The 20,268-nt window shown below is 35.3% G+C and overlaps 1 protein-coding gene across 1 annotated transcript in view; it reads right to left on the bottom strand.

Annotated features, from left to right (window-relative positions):
* ADGRL4 (adhesion G protein-coupled receptor L4) overlaps positions 1–20,268 on the bottom strand; it is a 146,755-nt gene that overhangs the window by 15,438 nt on the left and 111,049 nt on the right. Inside the window, exons 9-12 of the mRNA XM_055402030.2 lie at positions 19,875–20,048; positions 17,795–17,998; positions 14,822–15,042; positions 14,626–14,692 (exon numbers count right to left, since the gene is read on the bottom strand). Coding sequence (XP_055258005.1) covers positions 14,626–14,692; positions 14,822–15,042; positions 17,795–17,998; positions 19,875–20,048 — 666 coding nt within the window. The remainder of the gene's footprint in view (positions 1–14,625; positions 14,693–14,821; positions 15,043–17,794; positions 17,999–19,874; positions 20,049–20,268) is intronic.

Consider the following 20,268-nt stretch of genomic DNA (forward strand, 5'->3'; position numbering starts at 1 on the left):
AATCTGATATTCTAGAATATTTTATGGGAGAGGCTAGTTATCTTTTCTTACATCACTCTAACATAGAAGAGGGATAAGCAAACTTTTTCTATCAAAGGCCAGACAGTAAATAGTTTAAACTTTGAGGACCATATAGTCTCTATCACAACCACTCAATTCTTCATACCATTTAAACAGCCTTAGACAATATGCAAACAAATGAATGTGTCTATATAGAAAAATTCTTTATTTATTAAAACAGGCTGTGACTATTGTGGGCTTCCCTGGTGGCTCAGATGGTAAAGAATCCACCTGCAATTTGGAAGACCTGGATTCCATCCCTAGGTTGGGAAGATCTCCTGGAGGAGGGCATGGTAACCCACTCCAGTATTCTTTCCTGGAGAATCCCCATGGACGGAGGAGTCTGCTGGGCTACAGTCCATGGGGTCACAAAGAGTCGAACACGACTGAGTGACTAAGCACAGTGGCTTAGAATAAGATCCATAAAGGTAAGGACTTTTTAATATTTTATTCACTGATGTATTCCCAAGGGATAGTACAAAGTCTGACATATATTAATAAAAAATGCTCAACAAACATTTGTCGAATGACTAAGAGGATGAACGGTGGTATACCCCAATCTCAGGTACCCTTAATGGTTTATGGAAAGGAACATTCAACAATTAAATTGACTAAACATTCTTAAATCTAAATTTTGTTTCATCTCACATTCTGGAAATTTTGACAAAACAATATGATTATAAATCTATTGTCTGTAGGTAGATATACCAATGGAAACTGAAATAGTTAGCAAAATGAAATGACCCTCTAGGAATAATTTTGAGAAAAACTAAAGAATGAAGTTTCACCTTCTTTATTTTATGAATGGATGCCTCAGGATATATGCAACATTTTGCATCTAATAGAAACCACAGACCCATGGACTTTATGATATGTATTCATTAATCAGACTTGGGCACACAAGCAGGCCACACAAAAATCTTAATCAACAAGTGGGCAGAATACTGCCTCATTAGGAAAACATCTTCCCACATCCCCTGAGGTAATAGTTAAATAATTGCTCTATTTTATTATGGCTGAAATCCCACAGCAATATATAATCATAAATTAAAAAATATTTGCACTTCATATTTTTAACATTTCCATTAGGAATATTTTAATAGATTTTTTTCAACGTTTAAAAGAATAATTTACTAGTCTCCAAACAGAATTAAAAGGTGAGGAGAGCTAGAAATTTATAAATATGAACGATAAAGTGATTTCTGTGGGTGTAAGTGAATTTCAAGAGCTTATTTTTATGGTTGGTTTCAACTGTAGATGTTTGTAAGCCATAGAAAGATGCTAGAAAGGGAACAAAGGTGAAGGAGGAAAACTACATGTGAAGAGTATTTACAACAATTATTCGATTTAATGTGACAATGAAAACTGAGTAATGAAATTTCTTTTGTCAAGATATAAGCAAGGAAAAATGTTCTTCGTAAGTATTTGCTGTATAAAATGAGGATAGAGGCTATTAACAGTTTAAAAAATTATACAAACATATAATCATTCAACTGTTAATGAGCATCTTAGATAGAACTTGAACAATTAAAAGATAATTGCTAAGGTTATCACCAATATAAAAGGTAAAAAGAGAAGAAGGACATAAGATTGCCCCCCAAATTACTGAAACTTTTCCAAAATTTTAAAGAATTGTTTTTATCACTTTAATTTCCTTTCTTTTTACAGTAACTCTGTCTGTAGAGTTGGCATCATTATCCTCATGGACATATTAGAAATCCAGGGCATAGCTGCTGCTGCTGCTAAGTCGCTTCAGTCATATCTGACTCTGTGCGACCCCATAGACACCAAATATGTGCTTTTTACTAATCATACTGCTTTGAAAAACTCTGACATTATTTGGCTAGGAACTCACTTTATTCAGTTAAACTGAAAACGCCAATGAAGGTAGATAGATAGATATAGCAATTTGCCTAAGGTGAAAAGAAAGTAAAAAAGAATGAAATAATGCTATTTGCAGCAATATACTAAGCGAAGTAAACCAGACAGACAAATATATGATAGAAATTATGTGATGTGGAATCTAAAAGATACAAATGAACTTATTTACAAAACAGAAAAAGATACACATTGAAAATAAATTTATGGATGGAGGAGAGATAAATTAGGAGGTTGGGATTAACATATACACACTACTATATATAAGACAGATAATCAACAAGGGCCTACTATATAGCACAGGGAACTATTATTTTGTGACAACCTAGAAGGGAAAAGAATCTGAATATATACATATGTGTGTGTGTGGGTGTGTAAATGAATCACTGTGCTGTACATCTGAAACTAACATGGCATGTAAATCAACTATATTTCAATTAAAAAAGTGATATAATGAATGCTTCATATGTTATCTCTTCTGAGACATTCTTTCCAAAATAACTCATTTCCATGATGATGATTTCTTTAAATTTCCTTTGGGGAAAAGAATGAACATTTTTGACTACTGTACTTGGTGCATTATTTATTCATCCAATAGCATTACTTGAGTGTGTGTGTGCTCAGTTGCTCAGTTGTGTCTGACTCTTTCAACCCTATGGATTACAGCCTTCTTGGAAAACCTCAAGGATATAATGAAAGGAAGTCCATGTTGTTTCACTCTCAAAGGGCTTACAGTCTCCTGGAAGAGACAGCTCTGTATGAGTTATGAATATGTCATTCAAACTAACATCTTTGTAATTATAAACAGAGGAAAGTCTTCAAACATTAAAAAAAAAAAAGACTTCTATGTAGGCATATAAAAAAAGATTTTAAAAGACCAATGAGTCAAGGACAGCTTTCCTCTGAAAGTGTTGCTTGAATTGGTATCTGAAAGGAACTCACAGGATGAAGAACAGTCAGAGGAAAGTTATGAAGAGTGTTTTAGTGTAGAGGCACTTAGAAGGACAGGTATAAAGAACTACTGAGAAACTGTAAAGCAGTCAGTGTTACTAAAACACAAAAGCTCCTGGGAGAGACGAGGCTAATAGGCAGATGGAGGCCAGAACATGCAGTGCCTCCCAGGGAAAGTGCCCACTTTATTCTTATTTGCTGGGACCCACTATTTGTTACTTCTGTTACCAAGTGTTCTGCTCAATGTAGAATTTACTTTAGTCTTTTATTTGTTTACATCTTATTGAGATAGGCTCCTACAGGTCTGGAAACCTCCAGCTTCTGCCATGGCTCCTGGGGTACCATGTGAGAGTCATGTGTGTAGTGACCCTTCTAATTTCAAATGTGCCTAAATATGGAAGATAACCAGAGCAACATCCTGCATCTCTTCCCAGACCCTGTCTAGATAAAATGTAAGCATCACCTTTCACTCAAATAGGCTCAGGAACAAGTGGTTAGGGACGGCCACTCCTTTCATAAATCAGGGGTGGTGGAAGAAGCATTCAAAACATTTATCATTATGAATCTATTATTATCAATCAAAATGTCTATCCAGAGCATGGTGCTCTATTCCAAATAAGTGCAGATATTCTGTAGAAAAAAAAAAACTACTTTTGAACAGAGCTGTTTTATAGGTCCATCAATACAGTGAACTGTTCTGAAATATTTTTATTACCTACTTTTCATTTCAAAAGGGTCCTGACTTTGATGAAAACGAACCTAAATAGCCTTATCATTGGCTTTCCTTAAGGTTTTAGACTTGACCCCAAGAATAATATGAAGCCAAGAAGATGTAAACAGGGGTGACGAAATGTTCTGATTTGCTTTTCCAAGATTTTGTGGTGCTGGTCTAGTCACTTGGCTGTGTCAAACTCTGGGACCCCAAGGACTGTAGCCTGCCAGGCTCCTCTGTCCATGGGATTTCCCAGGCAAGAATACTGGAATGGTTTGCCATTTCCTTTTCCAGGGGATCTTCCTGACCCAGGGATCGAACCCAGGTCTTTTGCATTGCAGGCAGATTACCATCTGAGGTACCATGATGTTTCCTCAAGCTTACAGATGTGTTGTCTTTGGGATGTTCCTGTGTATACGTCCATGTGATACACTGTTTCAGGAGCAAGGTCTTTCTATTTACATATTCTCAGTTCTTAGCACAGCCTTATCTGGGGCTTTAATACTTGATAAAGTTTTGCCCTATTGTGAAATATTCTAAGTATTGTACCTACCTCTTCCCAGGTTATTTTTTTCTTCCAATACTCCTTGCACTTTTATTTAGATTTAATACTACCTATATTGATAGGTTAAAAAATCATATAGATTCTTCAAAGAATTAAAAAGAACAAATTACTTTTTCTAAAGAAAATAAATCTTCTAATCAGAAGTATGGAATTGGGACTTACCTGATGATTCAGTGGTTAAGAACCCAGCTTCCACTGCAGTGGACACGGGTTTGATCTCTGGTTGGGGAACTAAGATCCCACATGCCATGGGGCTACTGAGTCCCTGCATGGATTAGAGCCCTCACTCCATCACTAGGGAAAGCCCATGTGCCACAATGGAAAAAGATCCCTCATGCTGCCACTAAGGCCCAACATGACCAAAAAAATAAATAAATAAAATAAAATAAACATTAAAAAGAAAAAAAAAAAGAAGTATGTAATTAAGGACAATAACTAATGGCTGAAAGGCCAAATTTACCTTTCAGGTTTTTTGAAATGTGAGAAAATGAAAAAGGAATTTGAGCAATCAGATGTCATATAGGGTACTGAAAATTGCTTACTGATGAATACCAATTAAAAGAAAAATAAACAAACTATATTCCATATACTGATCTATAGTCTGATACAGTCAGGATTTCTGGTAGGATATTTTGATTAGCTGTTAGATATGCTTGGGAAGTATTTAGAAAAAGTAATGTAAAATGGGGGAAGAGACACCTACAGTAGACAAGATTTCCCTCTTTTTCAATGAGAGGAAAAGTACTTTATTTTGATATCTTCCCTATAAGGATTGAAAGCTTATGAATAATTTTTAGAATGTTTACAATTGCTGGGTCTCTGACAACTCACCCTGAAACCATTTGTGGAATCTGGGAGATGGAACAAGGTTTCATGGATCTAACAAAGATCTACTCCCTTCAACCTCTTGGGCAAGGAATTAAGAATGTGTGATAGGAAAACAGCACAGAACATAAATTTAGGAACTTGAGTTTGCCTCTACCACTCAGTAGCTGGGTGATCCTAAGTTGTTTAAACTCTCTTAAGAATCCACTTATTTAAAATATAGACAAAATGGTGGCTCTTAATCAAAGTGTGAATGAAACTCTAATGAAAAAAGGCTGTGCCCTAACACTGAAAGACTTGGGCTCTCTTTTTGAACATATACCATCAGGAGGCATGTTTTTTTCATCAGAAGGAATTATAAATGTTCCTTTCTTGGGAAGCCCTGAAACTATACACAACATTTTTATGTGAGAAACAGAAATCAAGACAGAGCCACACAGATAGTCCATTCTCTCAGAATATTTTATATTTTGCAAAGAATACTGAAGGAGACAGAGGGACATGATAAATACTGATAGGAAAGATTAGACATTTTCAGATGTGTAGAATAAGAGCTCAGCAAATGCTGACAAAGACTGATTCAAAGAAGGGCTGCCTCTTGTTGCAAGCAGTGCAGGTAAGGACTCTGTGTTACACTCAGAGGCTGAGCAAAGGTAGAAGAATGATCAGAATATTCAGTGTGCTCTTGGTTAAATTTAAGGATTTTTATGTATTCTAGTGAGTAGAAGCTTGAAGATTTCATCTGTTAGATACATAAGAATGTACATAATTTGCTTTAGTGTAATCAGTTCTTCTCAAGGAATTAGTACACTTCTTTAAAAAGCTATAAATAGCAGAATCCCCAGTAGGTATTTATAAATAGATAAGTCAAGATTATAGTTACTAGATCTAGCAAAAATCTAGTAAAACATTATCTCTTATTACATGCTATTACTATCTTAATTTTGATATATTACTGAAGCTTTTGGGAGGATTAACTGAAACGCTAAAAGGGTTTTGTAAAGATTAAGAGATTAAACAAATGTAAAGTGAATAATAATTCTAATGACTATCTTGCTGTACCAACAATCTCACTGTTTTCATCTCACTATTTCATTATGTAATATCGTTCAATGTAAAACTGCATTTATACAGAAACACCAGTGATGAATTTCACCTTGGATGGTAATTTCTAATTGGGCTTGAGAAACTCAAAGGATTTCTTTTTCAATATTATTTTTTATCTCCAATTTTTATAAAGTTATTCAATTTTTATGAAATTTTCTAGAACAAGTACCTAGTAGATTATCTGCAAAAGGTATTTCCGGTAAGAATATAACCCCCATGAATAGGAATACACTGAAAACTACAAATGTATTATTTATGCTGTTCTTTTAGCTCCACTTTTTCTTTTTTAAATTCCAGCTACCTGTTATAAGAAGGTCAGAACAATATAAAAAAAATAGCTAAATGTTATAGGCTCTGAAGTTCATAATAACACATAATATGGTGAAAATGACAGAATACTGAAGTGCCTTGAACCACAGAGGTCACTAAAAGATGCAGTTAACAAATATGATGCCATTAAATTAAAACATGCAATTAAAATGTTATCCCCACCATTTAAAATTTACAATGAATAGTGTTTCTAATATAGCTTCAATGGGGTCATCTAAAGGACATTGCCCAAGCTATGATTTCAATTCCTTTTCTTATATTTATGCCAATTAAAGAAAGCTGCAAATGCACTCCTATAAAAGAAACTTATAATTCAATGTAGGATAGTAGCTCCCAATCAAGAGAATGAGGCATATGGCCCTCAAAGGACATTTTGTTATTTCTGGAGACAGTTTTGTTTTTCATACCTGGCTGGTACATGGAGGTGGTGCTACTAGCATCTGGTGAGGAGAAGTCGGAGATGCTATTAAACTTCTATAAAGCAAAGGCCCCATAACAAAGATCCGGTCCTAAGTGTCAATAATGCCACTGCTACAGAATCCTGGTCTATCATAATTCGTCCTTTCAGTTTATATATTCCATAAGCCATAAAATAACCACAGTAGATAAAACTATCTAATATTGGCAAAATGTCAGAAAATGGCCATTCTTATAATTTATCAATGAAAGTGGTATATCAATTGAAGTAAATGTTTTGGAGGCAACCTGTAACTTTAAAAATCTTCCTATACTTGCGTTTGTACTTTTCATTTTAAATTGAAGTTTAGCTGAATTATAATGCTACATTACTTTTGTTACAGGAAAGAATTGACTCCATGTTGGATCTGTTTCTTTTGCTTTAATCTCGGCTTCTGGTTGCTTCTGTTCACTAAAAGGATACTGTCCATACATAATGGCCTGTCTTGGGGAATCCTGCCCCTCTACCTGAATGTTAAACCAAAATGCCTTTGTTTGGGACCTTGTCTACCTGTGGATGGCTACAGAAAGGAAGAAATTAACACATCCTTTCCCAGAAATTGGCCATTCCAGGAGATATCTGCAAGATTAATGATCCTTTTACTTTTCTTTCTCACCCCCACCCCCACCTCTGTTCTATAAAAGAACCTGACAACCAGCACTGATATAATAGTTATTTTGAGACATTAGTCTCCCATAGTCTCAGTCAGCTCGTTTTCCAAATAAAGTCATATTCCTTGCCTTAACATTTTGTATGTTGACTTACTGACCTGTCACATGACAAGCAGAGTGAGCTTGGACTCAGTAACAGTTTCAGGTGTACAACACAGCAATTTGATAATTTTGCATATTAAGTACCATACAAAGTTACCATACAAATATTATTGAATATTCCTGTGCTGCACATTTTACTTCTAAGAAGCATTTCCTAACAAATTTATATAATGGGTATACGTAATTGTATTGAAATAGCCATTCTCTTGCACGAACAAGTGTTCAATAAGGAAGAAGTTAAATAAAAGAGGATACTCATAATATGCAATGATAAAAAATGGTAGAATTGCATATTCTAACAAGGAATGATTGGAGAAGGCAATGGCACCCCACTCCAGTACTCTTGCCTGGAAAATCCCATGGACGGAGGAGCCTGGTGGGCTGCAGTCCATGGGGTCACTAAGAGTCAGACACGGCTCAGCGACTTCACTTTCACGCACTGGAGAAAGAAATGGCAACCCCCTCCAGTGTTCTTGCCTGGAGAATCCCAGGGAGGAGGGAGCCTGGTGGGAGGCGGTCTATGGGGTCCCACAGAGTCGGACACGACTGAAGCGACTTAGCATTAGAAGCAGCAGCAACAAGGAATGATGAATATGATATATCACAAATATTCAGGTTATATGAATTTATAATTCATATATTTATAATCAAATTTATTGTTTACATTTATACATATGTATGTGCACATATGTGTGTATATATATGTATTTATGTGTGCATGTATGCATAGCAAAAGTCAGGAAGGATACAAAGTAAATATTAAGAAAAAGAAGAGTCAGTCACGGAGCATGTTTTGAAATGTTCACTTTTTACTTTAGAAAGTCTAATATTTACATTTTTTTCAAGTGTGGGAAATTTGTGAAATTTAAAAAAATGCAATAAGAATACATCACATAATAATAAGTGCACATAGACATGGTCTGTTTGTAAGGGCTATGTGATGAATTCATTTTTGAGTAGGTTTTAATTAGTATTTCCTGGTGAAAGGGAATTAAAAGACAATTTGGAACAATTAGAGGAGACCACCACAAAAAACTGAGTGGAACGCTGGGCAACCTAAAGAGAAATGGGTAAAGTAGCAATGTAGAAACACTCAATTATAGGAGTTGTGATTTAAATTCAAATGTAAGCTCTAAATTTTTTTTAAAAAGAAAATGCCTTAATTGGACACAGCTTAATTAGTATTTGCCTCAATCAAGCAAATTAAACTCTTCAATACTGAATATATCTATAGGAAACTTCAATTTCTACTTAAATTATTTTTACAAACTTTTTTTATATTTGTGTACTTGAATCTAATCATTTGCACAGTTTTAGTTAAAAGAATTCAGCATGAGAGATTAAAAATATTGAAGAAAGAAAATAAATTATGAAATTATCTTCAGTTTGCAGCTTGCTTTACAAAGATTTAGAAATCTCTTTCTTGTACAGCTCAGTCTTTCAAAAGCATGGCTAGGCCTTTTCATGTATAGTTACAACCTTAACATTCTAAATGTAGCAATTCATAGATAGAATCATGGGGTCAGCAGTTCATACTTCAGAATTCTAAGAGATCCTTAATATTAATGAGTCAACACCTGAGGAAGTACATTCATTTGATCAATGCCAGAAAACGTTGCTGCTCAAATAACTAAGTAGTTAAAAAAGCAATAGATCAAGGAGTAGAAAAATCCACCAGTGCCGAACTATACTTATTTACATATTGTCTTAAAGATATTATTATTATAACCCCAAACCAGACATGCCCCAGGGCTCTATTCATAAAAATAAGCAAATATCATTTACTGGGAACTAGTTCTTAGTCTTCAGAAGAAATAAAAGCATTCAATGTAAGAATTAAAGCCATTGTCAATTACTCTATTAAAATGTTGCTTACAAGTGCAAGTCTTCCCAGATTTGTTCAGAGAAAGCTGTGAGTTTGGGGCAGTCTTTATTAATGAATCAATTAAAATAGATAATTATTAAGGATTTCCTACCTTTTGTGTTCTGGAGTAACCAAAGAGAGGGCTTTGGTTTTACAGTGTAGAGTCCACTCATGCATAGAATGTATTGTGAATGTTGCTCTGTAGAGAATTCATTTGCAACTCATTGGGCTGTGGTCCCTAAGGTCACGCAACCAGTGGCACTGAGTATTGAACAAGTTATGGTTAGTGAACCAAGAGACTCACAGCTCTTTGGGTGTTTCGACTTTGGAGATGAGAAGTGTAATGCACAGAGAAAGTTACCATGTGAAACCAAGTAGAGCATTAAAAGTACTCTTTAGGATTTGAGTCAAAGTTCTGTGGGATCATGTTGAAGAAAGGATCAAGCTGATTCTAGGCATCACAAGGTGGTAGGGTTATTGACGGAAAAGAATCAAGGAAATAGCCAAAGAACAGTAAATATTCTAAAAGGATAATGTTTTTATGAGTTGTTTAGTGGAGACATGCAGTATGAAAAGGGACTGAAAATACACAGGGCTCACCTAAACTACTGATAACTTATATAGCAGTCTATGGTATTTGAAACGTGGTGGTGGTTTAGTTGCTAAAGTCGTGTCCAACTCTTTTGCAACCCCATGGACTGTAGCCTGCAAGGCTCCTCTGTCCATTGGATTTCTCAAGCAAGAATACTGGAGTGGGTAGCCACTTCCTTCTCCAGGGGATCTTTCCAACCCAGGGATCAAACCCGTGTCTCCCGCATTGCTGGCAGATTCTTTCCTGCGGAGCCACAGGGAAGCCCTACTTGAACTATAGGTCAAGGGAAACTCTCGGCACTGAGATGAAGAGAGCAGGACATGGATTCAAATTCATGAACCTGAGTTCCTCTTTATGTACTTAGCGGCTATTTGGCCAATTGTGTAACCACTCGATACTTCAATTTCTCCAACTTGAAAATAAAATACATCACACACATACATTTTTGAGTTGTTAAAGGATTAGATTAAATACACTAACACACTTATTGCCAGGAATAAAAGAGATTAATATTAATGTTCTTATTTTTCTTATTAATAGTTCCCACTATGTGAGCTGAGTTTGGGGCAGTTGATTATGAACAGATTAAAATGAAATGGGACAGAATGGCATCCATCAGAATGTCAGATTAGAAGGCAATTGCAAAAGTGGCAAGTTAAAATCAAAGGGTGAACTTTAATGAATACAGAACTAGTTTCAAGTTCTAGCCTCATTTATTTGTAGTGTCTTGGGGCCAATCAGCATTTTGAATCAAATTCTACTTTTCATTCACTATATGGGACAATAACAATGTAGATGGATGATTTAAGGAGACTGAATATTGAAATATTAGCTATCTTTTTAAAATTAGTAGCTGCTCAATAAATTGTAAAATTAAAATTCCTATTATTGTTATTAGTACTATAATCTTAGGAGCAGCAGTGACTCAATAGGATAACAAATGTCTGATTATGAAAGTAGAGAAGAAATGGATAAGTTCAAGGTGGGAAATCTGATAAACAATTAATGACACATAGACTTAAGAAGTGATGTATTTATGAAAATATGATTATTGAATATTTTTAATAATGGATGATAATTTTGTGATATCTGGGATTCCTTATTTACAATAGCAACTACTTTGTCTGTGCCATTTGTTTTCCTTCAGAAGGAATCTGGCAAGCTTACAGGGCTGCTTAGGAGACACTTAAGTTCACACTAAGAATCCAGTGTATGTAGAAGACTGTGTTTCTCACCCATCCACAAATGAGTTTCTCATCTCACTGATGTGGTCCAGCCCATGTTGATGTCTCTCAGATCTCACCAGTTATCACTTATATTTAATTATATGTTATGCTTTGCATTTGTTTCAACTTGCTTTCTCCTCACTGATACTATGGTGGACAGAGCATAATTCTTATATTTCCTCTGTTTTTCCATCATGCCCAGATCACTCAATTAAGACAGTGAACTTAATGATATGGCTTGGCATCCTTTCCTACCAGAATATCCCCCAACACAGGATGATAATTTTCAATCCAGTAATTCTGTGCAGATGGCTGTTGGAGTGGCATGGTTGCTTCTAGGATGTGTTCCTCCATTCATAAAGCTCAGCTCCTCTGCTGCAGGGGGCTGGAAGGGTTTGATCATCTCCTGGTGATGGACAGAGCTTCATGACATCACTCTGGTTTAGTTTAGTTCTTATTACTGCTGGTAGTCTTGGTGTGCTTCCCCTGTGGCTCAGGGATAAAGAATCTGCCTGCCAATGCAGGAGACATGGGTTCAATCCCTAGGTCAGGAAGATCCCCTGGAGGAGGAAATGGCAACCCACTCCAGTATTCTTGCCTGGGAAATACCGTGGACAGAGAAGCCTGAGGGGCTACAGTCCATGGAGTCGCAAAAGAATTGGACATACTTAGCGATTCAACAACAACAACCTTGGTTTATGTGTTGGCCTCCACTTAGATGGTAAGTTTGATCTTAGTGTTTATAGTATTTTATTTCCATCTTAACCCCTTCTATTTTCAGAGAGCGCTAGCCACGCTGCCATTCAACATTCCTGTCCTCAACCTATTCTCTTGTGTCTAACTTCACTTGACCTGACAACCTTCTGTGTACCCCTACAACTTTCCCTTGTCTAAATTTTCTGTACCTGTAAGATAGCTGAAACCTTTGTGTGTTACCCCCATCATTTTATTCCCAGGAACACTCTATAATAATCCTTTTCCTCCCTGCTGTCAAGGGAATGGACAATAAGCATGCAATCTACAGGGAACTAAAAGCAACTCTATGTTCTATGTTCACCCTTGACCCAAAGTCAGGGGACATATGTCAAGGTGTCATAAAAACTGTTCATACTCTACTCTTGTGTATAACGGAGACATGAAAATTCCCCTGGCATTCAATCTGGGATCAGGATGAGAGTTTTTATTGTTTTACTGTTTCCAATTCCATTGTCTATAGACCTTTTGCAGTACTCCTCTACAACTTGTCTTCAAGGAGAACTTGGGGGAGCACTTATTTTTTTTCACTGGTAAGGTTAGGAAAATCTTTACACAAAGAACAATGCACTCCCTTACAAGCCAAGGACTCCTAATTCCAAGTCATGACTCTCTCGCCCTCACCACCCCTCAAATCTCCTTACTGGGTTATAGCTGGTCCTACTGTCTCTTCGTAAGACCCCTGGAAAGTGTCAGGTACAAATTATTGGTGGCTTTTTAAAAAAATATCTGGTGCTCAATATTTCTTTTACTCACTGAACTCAATACTATTCTGGGACACCAGGAAAAGTTTTACTTAATGTATCATACTGCTTAATAATAATATGCCAGCATTAGCACAGAAAGTGAGATAACTAAAGGAATTCACTTTCATTCAATAATTAAAGAATTTCTGCTGTTTTAAATATATATAAAAGATAAACAGTATTCAGTTTTAGAGTAAAACTAAGGGGCCGTATCCATTTCTTAAATAGCTGACCCTCTAGTTAAATGGAATGATTAATATACAGAAACTGTATGGAAGACACATTGGTTCATTGGTTTCAGACTAGGACAGTGTGACCCTGTTCATTTAGGTTTCTAGGAAAGTTTACAGGACTCATTTTTGGATATCCTTTCTAAAGTCTGTCCATCTTACCATAAGAGAATCCAGTTATCTCTCCCCTTATAGCAGCAAGAGTAAAAAAATAATTTCAGGGAATACTTTCCATTTTTTAATTTAGAGAAGTATGCTTGTTATTTTGTTCTGTTTTCAGAAAATTCCTAGCCCACTACGTTCCTCTAAACTCTAAGGATCACTGATCCACAGAACTTTCACTTGTACTAAACAGTATCAGAAATGGTCCACTCTGTAGAGAAGGAATAAGTACAATACGAATATAAAGATAGGGCCTACACACAAAATACCCATATCAGGGAAACACATGAAAATACATGGATGGGACATATTCAACCTATATTCTCACATAGCTGAAAATTTTTGCAATTCTAAATTAACTCTGAAACTGTTTTAGCGGAAATCTTGCCAATGTTTTCTTTTTCTATTGCTAGACTCATTGTCAGAATTATAAGCAATTTTTCTGCAATCTTTAGGAAATATAGTCTCTAAATGCACGTTCACTCATGCCATTAAAAAATAAACCTTGACAAAAATCTTCTGCTTTGCATTTCAAGTCTTTTTCCATTTAGCAGCGTCCTCACAACCATAAAAACAAATGGGGAAGACTGAGAGGAAAAAAATTCAAAAAGATATCTAACTTATGGTCAAAACATATGGGACAAAGTTGTCCTAAACATTGTCACAACTCCTCCATTAACAATTCATTCTATTGGAGAGCATTGTCAGACCTCCCAGATTCACTGACAGACTATTATATTCAGAATGGCTTTGAAAACTTACAGCACTTAGAAATGCTCTGGAGACATATAAAAATGTCTTTATTTAGAATGGAACATATAACACCTGCCAAATTTGTAGGTTTGAAACCACTTCCAATAAGAATTAAAAGGCCCTCTTCCCAACTGAAATAGGGCTATCAATATATGACTTGTCTGCTCATGGGAAATAGTGGGTTCTTGTCTCTGATGTTGCAATTTAGTTTGAAATCACTTTCGTGATGACAGGGTACATAAGGATGATAAAACTATAAAGATGACAGTCTGATCTTCAAAGATCACTGATCATTGATAAAAGATTAAATAACGTAAACATCTGAAATGCCAGATTATCAGCTGGTTGGCACACTCTCAGTACTGAAGTATGCTGAGATACTACTGATAAGTGAAAAATGCTCTTCTTACAAGTAATGCAAAATACATCCTCCCAAGAGGTGCAAGTGAACTATAATAGCTTTGAGTTTAAGATGTATATTTTTTATTAGTGAAGCAATATTTATAATGTTAATAAATGATTTATTGTAAAGTGCTCAAAATAATTTTTCCTCTCAAAGTAATGACTGATTGCTGAGAATTTTAAGCACTTTTAAATCAACACTTTTCCGATCTCTAACCACAATTTTAAAATATACTTACAAGAATGATTAGACAGGCTGGTCCTATAAAACTCCAGATAAAGTTGTTTTCTGTGCTAAGCCAACATCTGAAAAGTAAATAAGAGATAAAATCTATACTTATGTTTGTATGTACTTCGACAAAGCAAGAGTTTCAATGATATACACAGCTTATTCAGAATTGCATATCAAATATTTATGAGAACATCTTCACTTACACTTTGGTGGTGCCATAATATCTGTATCCTAATGATGCTGAAAATCCAACTACCACAGCTGGGCTGAGATAGCCAAAAATATAAAAATTCTTGTGCAAAAATCCTTTGTTATAGATGACTCCTACAACAATGAGATAGAGGTGGATGCCTTCAATGCACATCCATGCAAAGGCAGCTAAAAAGAAGTAGTGCAGCAGCCCGGCAACGATGGAACAGAAGAGCTAGACAGCAAAGACAGAACGAAACCATAAGCAATGCTTATTTTAACATTATAGTAACATAAAATGTTGACTTTCTCTATAAATTATACTATTTTATATAATGCTTGATCACAGTAAAATATCCTTGTCAAATGTCAAGTTTTTAAATTGTACCACTTCCACCTGATTTAAAAGAACCGTGCTTCATCAACGTGCAACACTCATCAGTCCTGTAACAGAATTAAGTTGCTAGTCTTGTCCAGAGATTTATACTTTTTATACACTTATGTGATAAACTGTGGATTGGACATATGCAACCATGATTATTTCAGTGACTGTGTTATGATTTGAGCTGATTTCTGTTTTGGAGATGTCTTTATTTCAATCGAGCTCAAAGAATGAAAATTACTGCTAACACTATGTTAAACAAAACATGATAAATAAGAGAGAGTACTGAATTTATAAAACAAATGAATAAATGATGATATATTTTACAAAAATACCCACTATATATTCACTTTAACTTACAAGATTAACAGGTAAATTTGAGATGGATTTCAGTAAAATGTTATCTATTAGTACTGACTTCACACTTAGAACGAGTTAGAAATAACAAATGAAGCAGTTATACATTTCTGTATTAATGGAACTAACACAATTGGGCTTCCCTGGTGGCTCTGATGGTAAAGAATCTGCCCATAATGCAGAAGACCCAGGTTTGATACCTGGGTCAGGAAGATCCCTTGGAGAGGGAAATGGCAACCTACTCCAGTATTCTTGCCTGAAGAATTCCATGAACAGAGGAGCCTGGCGGGCTACAGTCTATGGGGTCACAAAGAGTCAGACACAACTGACTAAGACACACACACACACACACACACAACCCAATTACTGAGTGACTAACACACACACACACACACACTTTATGTGAGATAACATAATACTATTTAGATACTTACTACACTTAATAGAATATAATTCAACCATAAAGAGATTACCTACTAAAATATATTTGAGAGCACTATATAAGGTTGGGGATGGTGATTAAAATCTGGGAACCACTTTAGTGAAGAATTGAAATATGAAATATGGCTTGAAAATGGGGAGAATATGACAGTTGAAATGTAGAATCGAAAAGAAAGACTGAAAAAAATAGTTTTGTGATGAGGATAATGATGGGATGAAGACAGGGGAATTCTGCATTGGAGGATAGTGGGGATACACAACAATGAATGATGTTATAAATACCATTGAAAAACAAACAAAAACAGATATGGAGTTTACAATTTAGCATATATTACATTAAATAGGTGCTTTGTGGCATCTACTTCAGAAGAAAACCTTGATAACTGATGGTTACCTCCACTACTTGGAAGATCACTAAAAAGAATGGAAATATGGAGGCAACTGAAGGTTCTGTGGTCATGTTGATGTACTTCTCTGGTCTCCAGCTGCAGGGTGGGCTGCAGGAGCTGCATGGGAAAGCCACTGATGTGCTCACGATTTCCGATGGCTGTTGTTCACTCGCTAAGTCATGTCAGATTTGGTGAGACCCCAAGGACTGAAGCATGTTAGGCTTCCCTTTCCTTTATCTCCCAGAGTTTGCTCTTATTCATATCCATTGAGTCGGTGATGCCATCCAAGCATCTCATACTCTGCTGCCCATTCTCCTTTTGCCTTCAATCTTTCCCAGCATCAGAGTCTCTTACAATGAGTTGGCTCTTCACATCAGGTGGCCCAAGTATTGGGGCTTCACCTTCTCCATCGGTCCTTTCAGTGAATATTCAGGGTTGATTTCCTTTAGGATTGGCTTGCTGACTGAGCACAGCAAGACATTACTCTTCTTGAGAGACTTGCCATGTGACTTTGGTTGAGGGTCTTCTGAAAGGACTACTTCACAGGCAAGCTGAGCTTTCCTCAACTGCCCTGCTTTGTAAAATGTTTCCGTGCATGTGTGGTAAGTTACTTCAGTTGTGTCCAACTATGTGTGATCCCATGGACTGTAACCCATCAGATTCCTCTGTGAAGGATTCTCCAGGCAAGAGTACTGGAGTGGGTTTCCATACCATCTCCTCCAGGGGATCTTTCCGACCCTGGGATCGAACTTGCATCTCTTACATCTCCTGCATTATCAGGTAGGTTCTTTACCACTACCTGTACCCCTGGGAAGCCCGGAGTGCTTCTACCACTAGTCCTTCCTTCCTGATGCAGGCTCAGACCTGCATCCTGGTCTGATGGCTCTCCATGTCTCTCTCTTCTCATCTTCTCCCAGAGTCATTTCACCTAACAAAGTTATTGCTTGCTTTATCTCACCTTAGGAAGACCCAGTCTAAATCAATATGGGAGATATTTGATAAGGCTCTAGATCATTAATGGTGGAAAACGGTTATTACAAAAGTGCAGTTACTAGGTTGAGCTAATTTATCAAATTTCAACCTGTGAATTCTAACCTATTTTGTGTTCTGTCATACGATAAACCTTGTTTTCAACCATCTTTCTCCCCTCTACTTTTGTTTAATGGCCATGTAGAAACAAACCAAACCAAAACAAGGTTATTTCTTTTTACAGTTCATCATGAGGGCCACTGTGGTTAATGGAATTAATCAGCCAGTTGCTAATATATGTTAGCATTCTCAAACTTAGAAAAGCTTTAAGAACAAAGTATATAGTGTGTTTGCTCCACCAAGCCCTTAATTCCAATTCATGTTTCTATTACATATATATAAAGGAAAGTAAAAATTTAGAAAGCAGAGAGTAAGAGAGATCTACATACCTTATTAGTATTTGTATTTATTCCGACAAGAAAAACAAGTTCAGCAAGGAATAGGCTACAGCAGAGATTTTTGTGAATTGTTGTCCTCGTGCTTTGAATTTCACTGAAGAACCAGAAGGTAAAAATGCATAGGGCAAGGCAAATCAGTGAAATAATTATTCCTAGTTGAGTGATCCTTGTAAGAATATTATAATCTTTAATACCCTAAGGGAAAATAATAATACAGCTGTTAAGAGACTTAACTCAGTAGCTTGTCAAAGGAACTGCAACATATAATGAACTTCCTTTTTCGGTGAAACATTAATCAAACTGTTCTTAAAATGTAAAAATACAAATGTGCATTTAGATGAGAAAACTTTGTACTTCTGAATATGCTTAATATTCACAGAAATCTGATATAAATCACATAGCACTTTAACAGTTCTGTAATTAGTGATTTTTCTTCTAAGCATAGTATATATTAGTATATGGTTTAAGAATGTTATCACCATTGGTTTCTTGATATTAGAAAAGCAATTCATTATTATAATGTGAAAATGGTTAATTAAAGCAGATTTATCAGTGGCAAGAATAAGTCTTATTTCTATGCAGTAATTCATTTAAACACATTAAATGAAGGTATCAGAAATGCTGCATAAATAGGAAAACAAAATAGTATAGGTGAGAGACTTTGAAATGGGAAAGTTTGGTTTCACTCTAACCAGATGATTTTATATACATAACAGAGGCACCTTAGTTTATTTAATATTCAGAAAAAAATCATCTTTCATTCAGAAAAAAAAATCTTTATCATTGACATGGTTAGGCAGATTTATTTAGTCACAATAAGTATTTGGTGAATTCTAAGTTTTGTATAGAAATGAGACTGCAATCTAAAGATTACAAAATACAAAATAAAACAATTATACAATGTAAAAGCAAGATATTGTAATGTAAAATACATAATCTGAAGCCTTTCACTCTAGTGAGATTTTTTTCATGTTTAAATTTCTGTCATTCTACATTATTAAAAAATTATATTTGTTACAAATTTGCTAACACTTATTGACCAGGTATGAGAGATTTAAATGAATCTGTCATCAATAAAAATAAACTTTCAATACAAAGGGAAAAGCCCTTAGTGTTCATGATCCTTTAAAATGTACAACTTTAGAAAAAGGTATTATGAGTTCCAATTCCTGCATCTTCTCATACCTAGAAAAACACTGATGTCATTAACGGTGAAATCTGCTTTGGCTATTAAAAAAAAATTTTTTTTTTACAATTAAAAGTCAAAATAGAGTAGCTATGGTTCAGACATCCTGGGAAATAACTATTTCCCAGATATCCTGAAAAATGATATTATGGGTGTGATTTCAGATTAGACGCTGTGACCTAATGTAGAACTTAATGCTCCTGTAATGCATTTTTGCTTCTGTACTTTGCTTGCTGCTCATAAAACCAAACTTACTCCATTTTAAGATATGGTTGTTTTTAAGTAAAGATTCCTAAAATTGTTTTTGAAAAAATAAAAAAATAAAAATAAAAATTAAAAAAAAATTAAAAAATCCCTAGAGATTATGATATTGGTTATGTAAACATTCTAAAGTAATTTCCAGAAGTGTGAGTACTTTATATTTTAATAGAAAATACTCTACAGTATGAAATAGTACCCACAACGTAGTAGTACAAAAGTGTATAATATTAATAGTACAAGATCATCTTAATTAATCCTGTGACACTGGTTGAGTCATTAAACATCTCTGAGCCTCAAAATAAAATAAAATAAAATGTACAACTGGTTCCTAAAAGCAGCATTAAAAACTAAAATCTGGATAGAAATCTGATATACAACCTTCTAGCTATTATAGACTGGTAAGTCTTACACTAAGAACAATCAAAGATTTAAACTAGATATGTCATAGAATGCAGGTAAGAAAAGAAAGACTGAAAAAGGTAATGTTGAGATCATATCAATAAATTAAATATGCTATTTACATCCAAAGAACATATAAAAATTAATTATTCTCTTGAACAACATAAAAAAACAAGAAAAAAAGCAAAGACAGATTTAGAAATATGAAGTGGGAAATTGCCTTACAATAGAAGAACTAGAAGACATCAAAATTGCAAAATGTGTCAGGTGATTACAGCGGCACGAGGTGTGGGTATCATTCGAGTATGTCAGCTCACAGCCCTCTGAAGACCAGCTGCCATTCATGGTGTCAGGTAAGTAGTTCCAGAATGCACACTGACTCTTATATTTATCTGTGGTCTGAAAAAGAGACATTTTACTGATGAGAAAAAAAGTCACACATACGATATCATTTCAGTTATATTTAAAATACTATTTTGCCTAACAGTAAAAACCACACCAAAAAGGTAAAGCATAAAATCAACACTAATAAGAGAGTGCTGCTGTTGTATGAAAGAACTGAATTTATACTAAAACCATGCTACATTTTATCAATTGCTTCATGTAGCTGTGAGAATTA

Source organism: Moschus berezovskii, chromosome 4, assembly GCF_049115385.1.
Source record: "Moschus berezovskii isolate FMDL1 chromosome 4, NW_MosBer_1.0, whole genome shotgun sequence".
NCBI lineage: Eukaryota > Metazoa > Chordata > Mammalia > Artiodactyla > Moschidae > Moschus > Moschus berezovskii.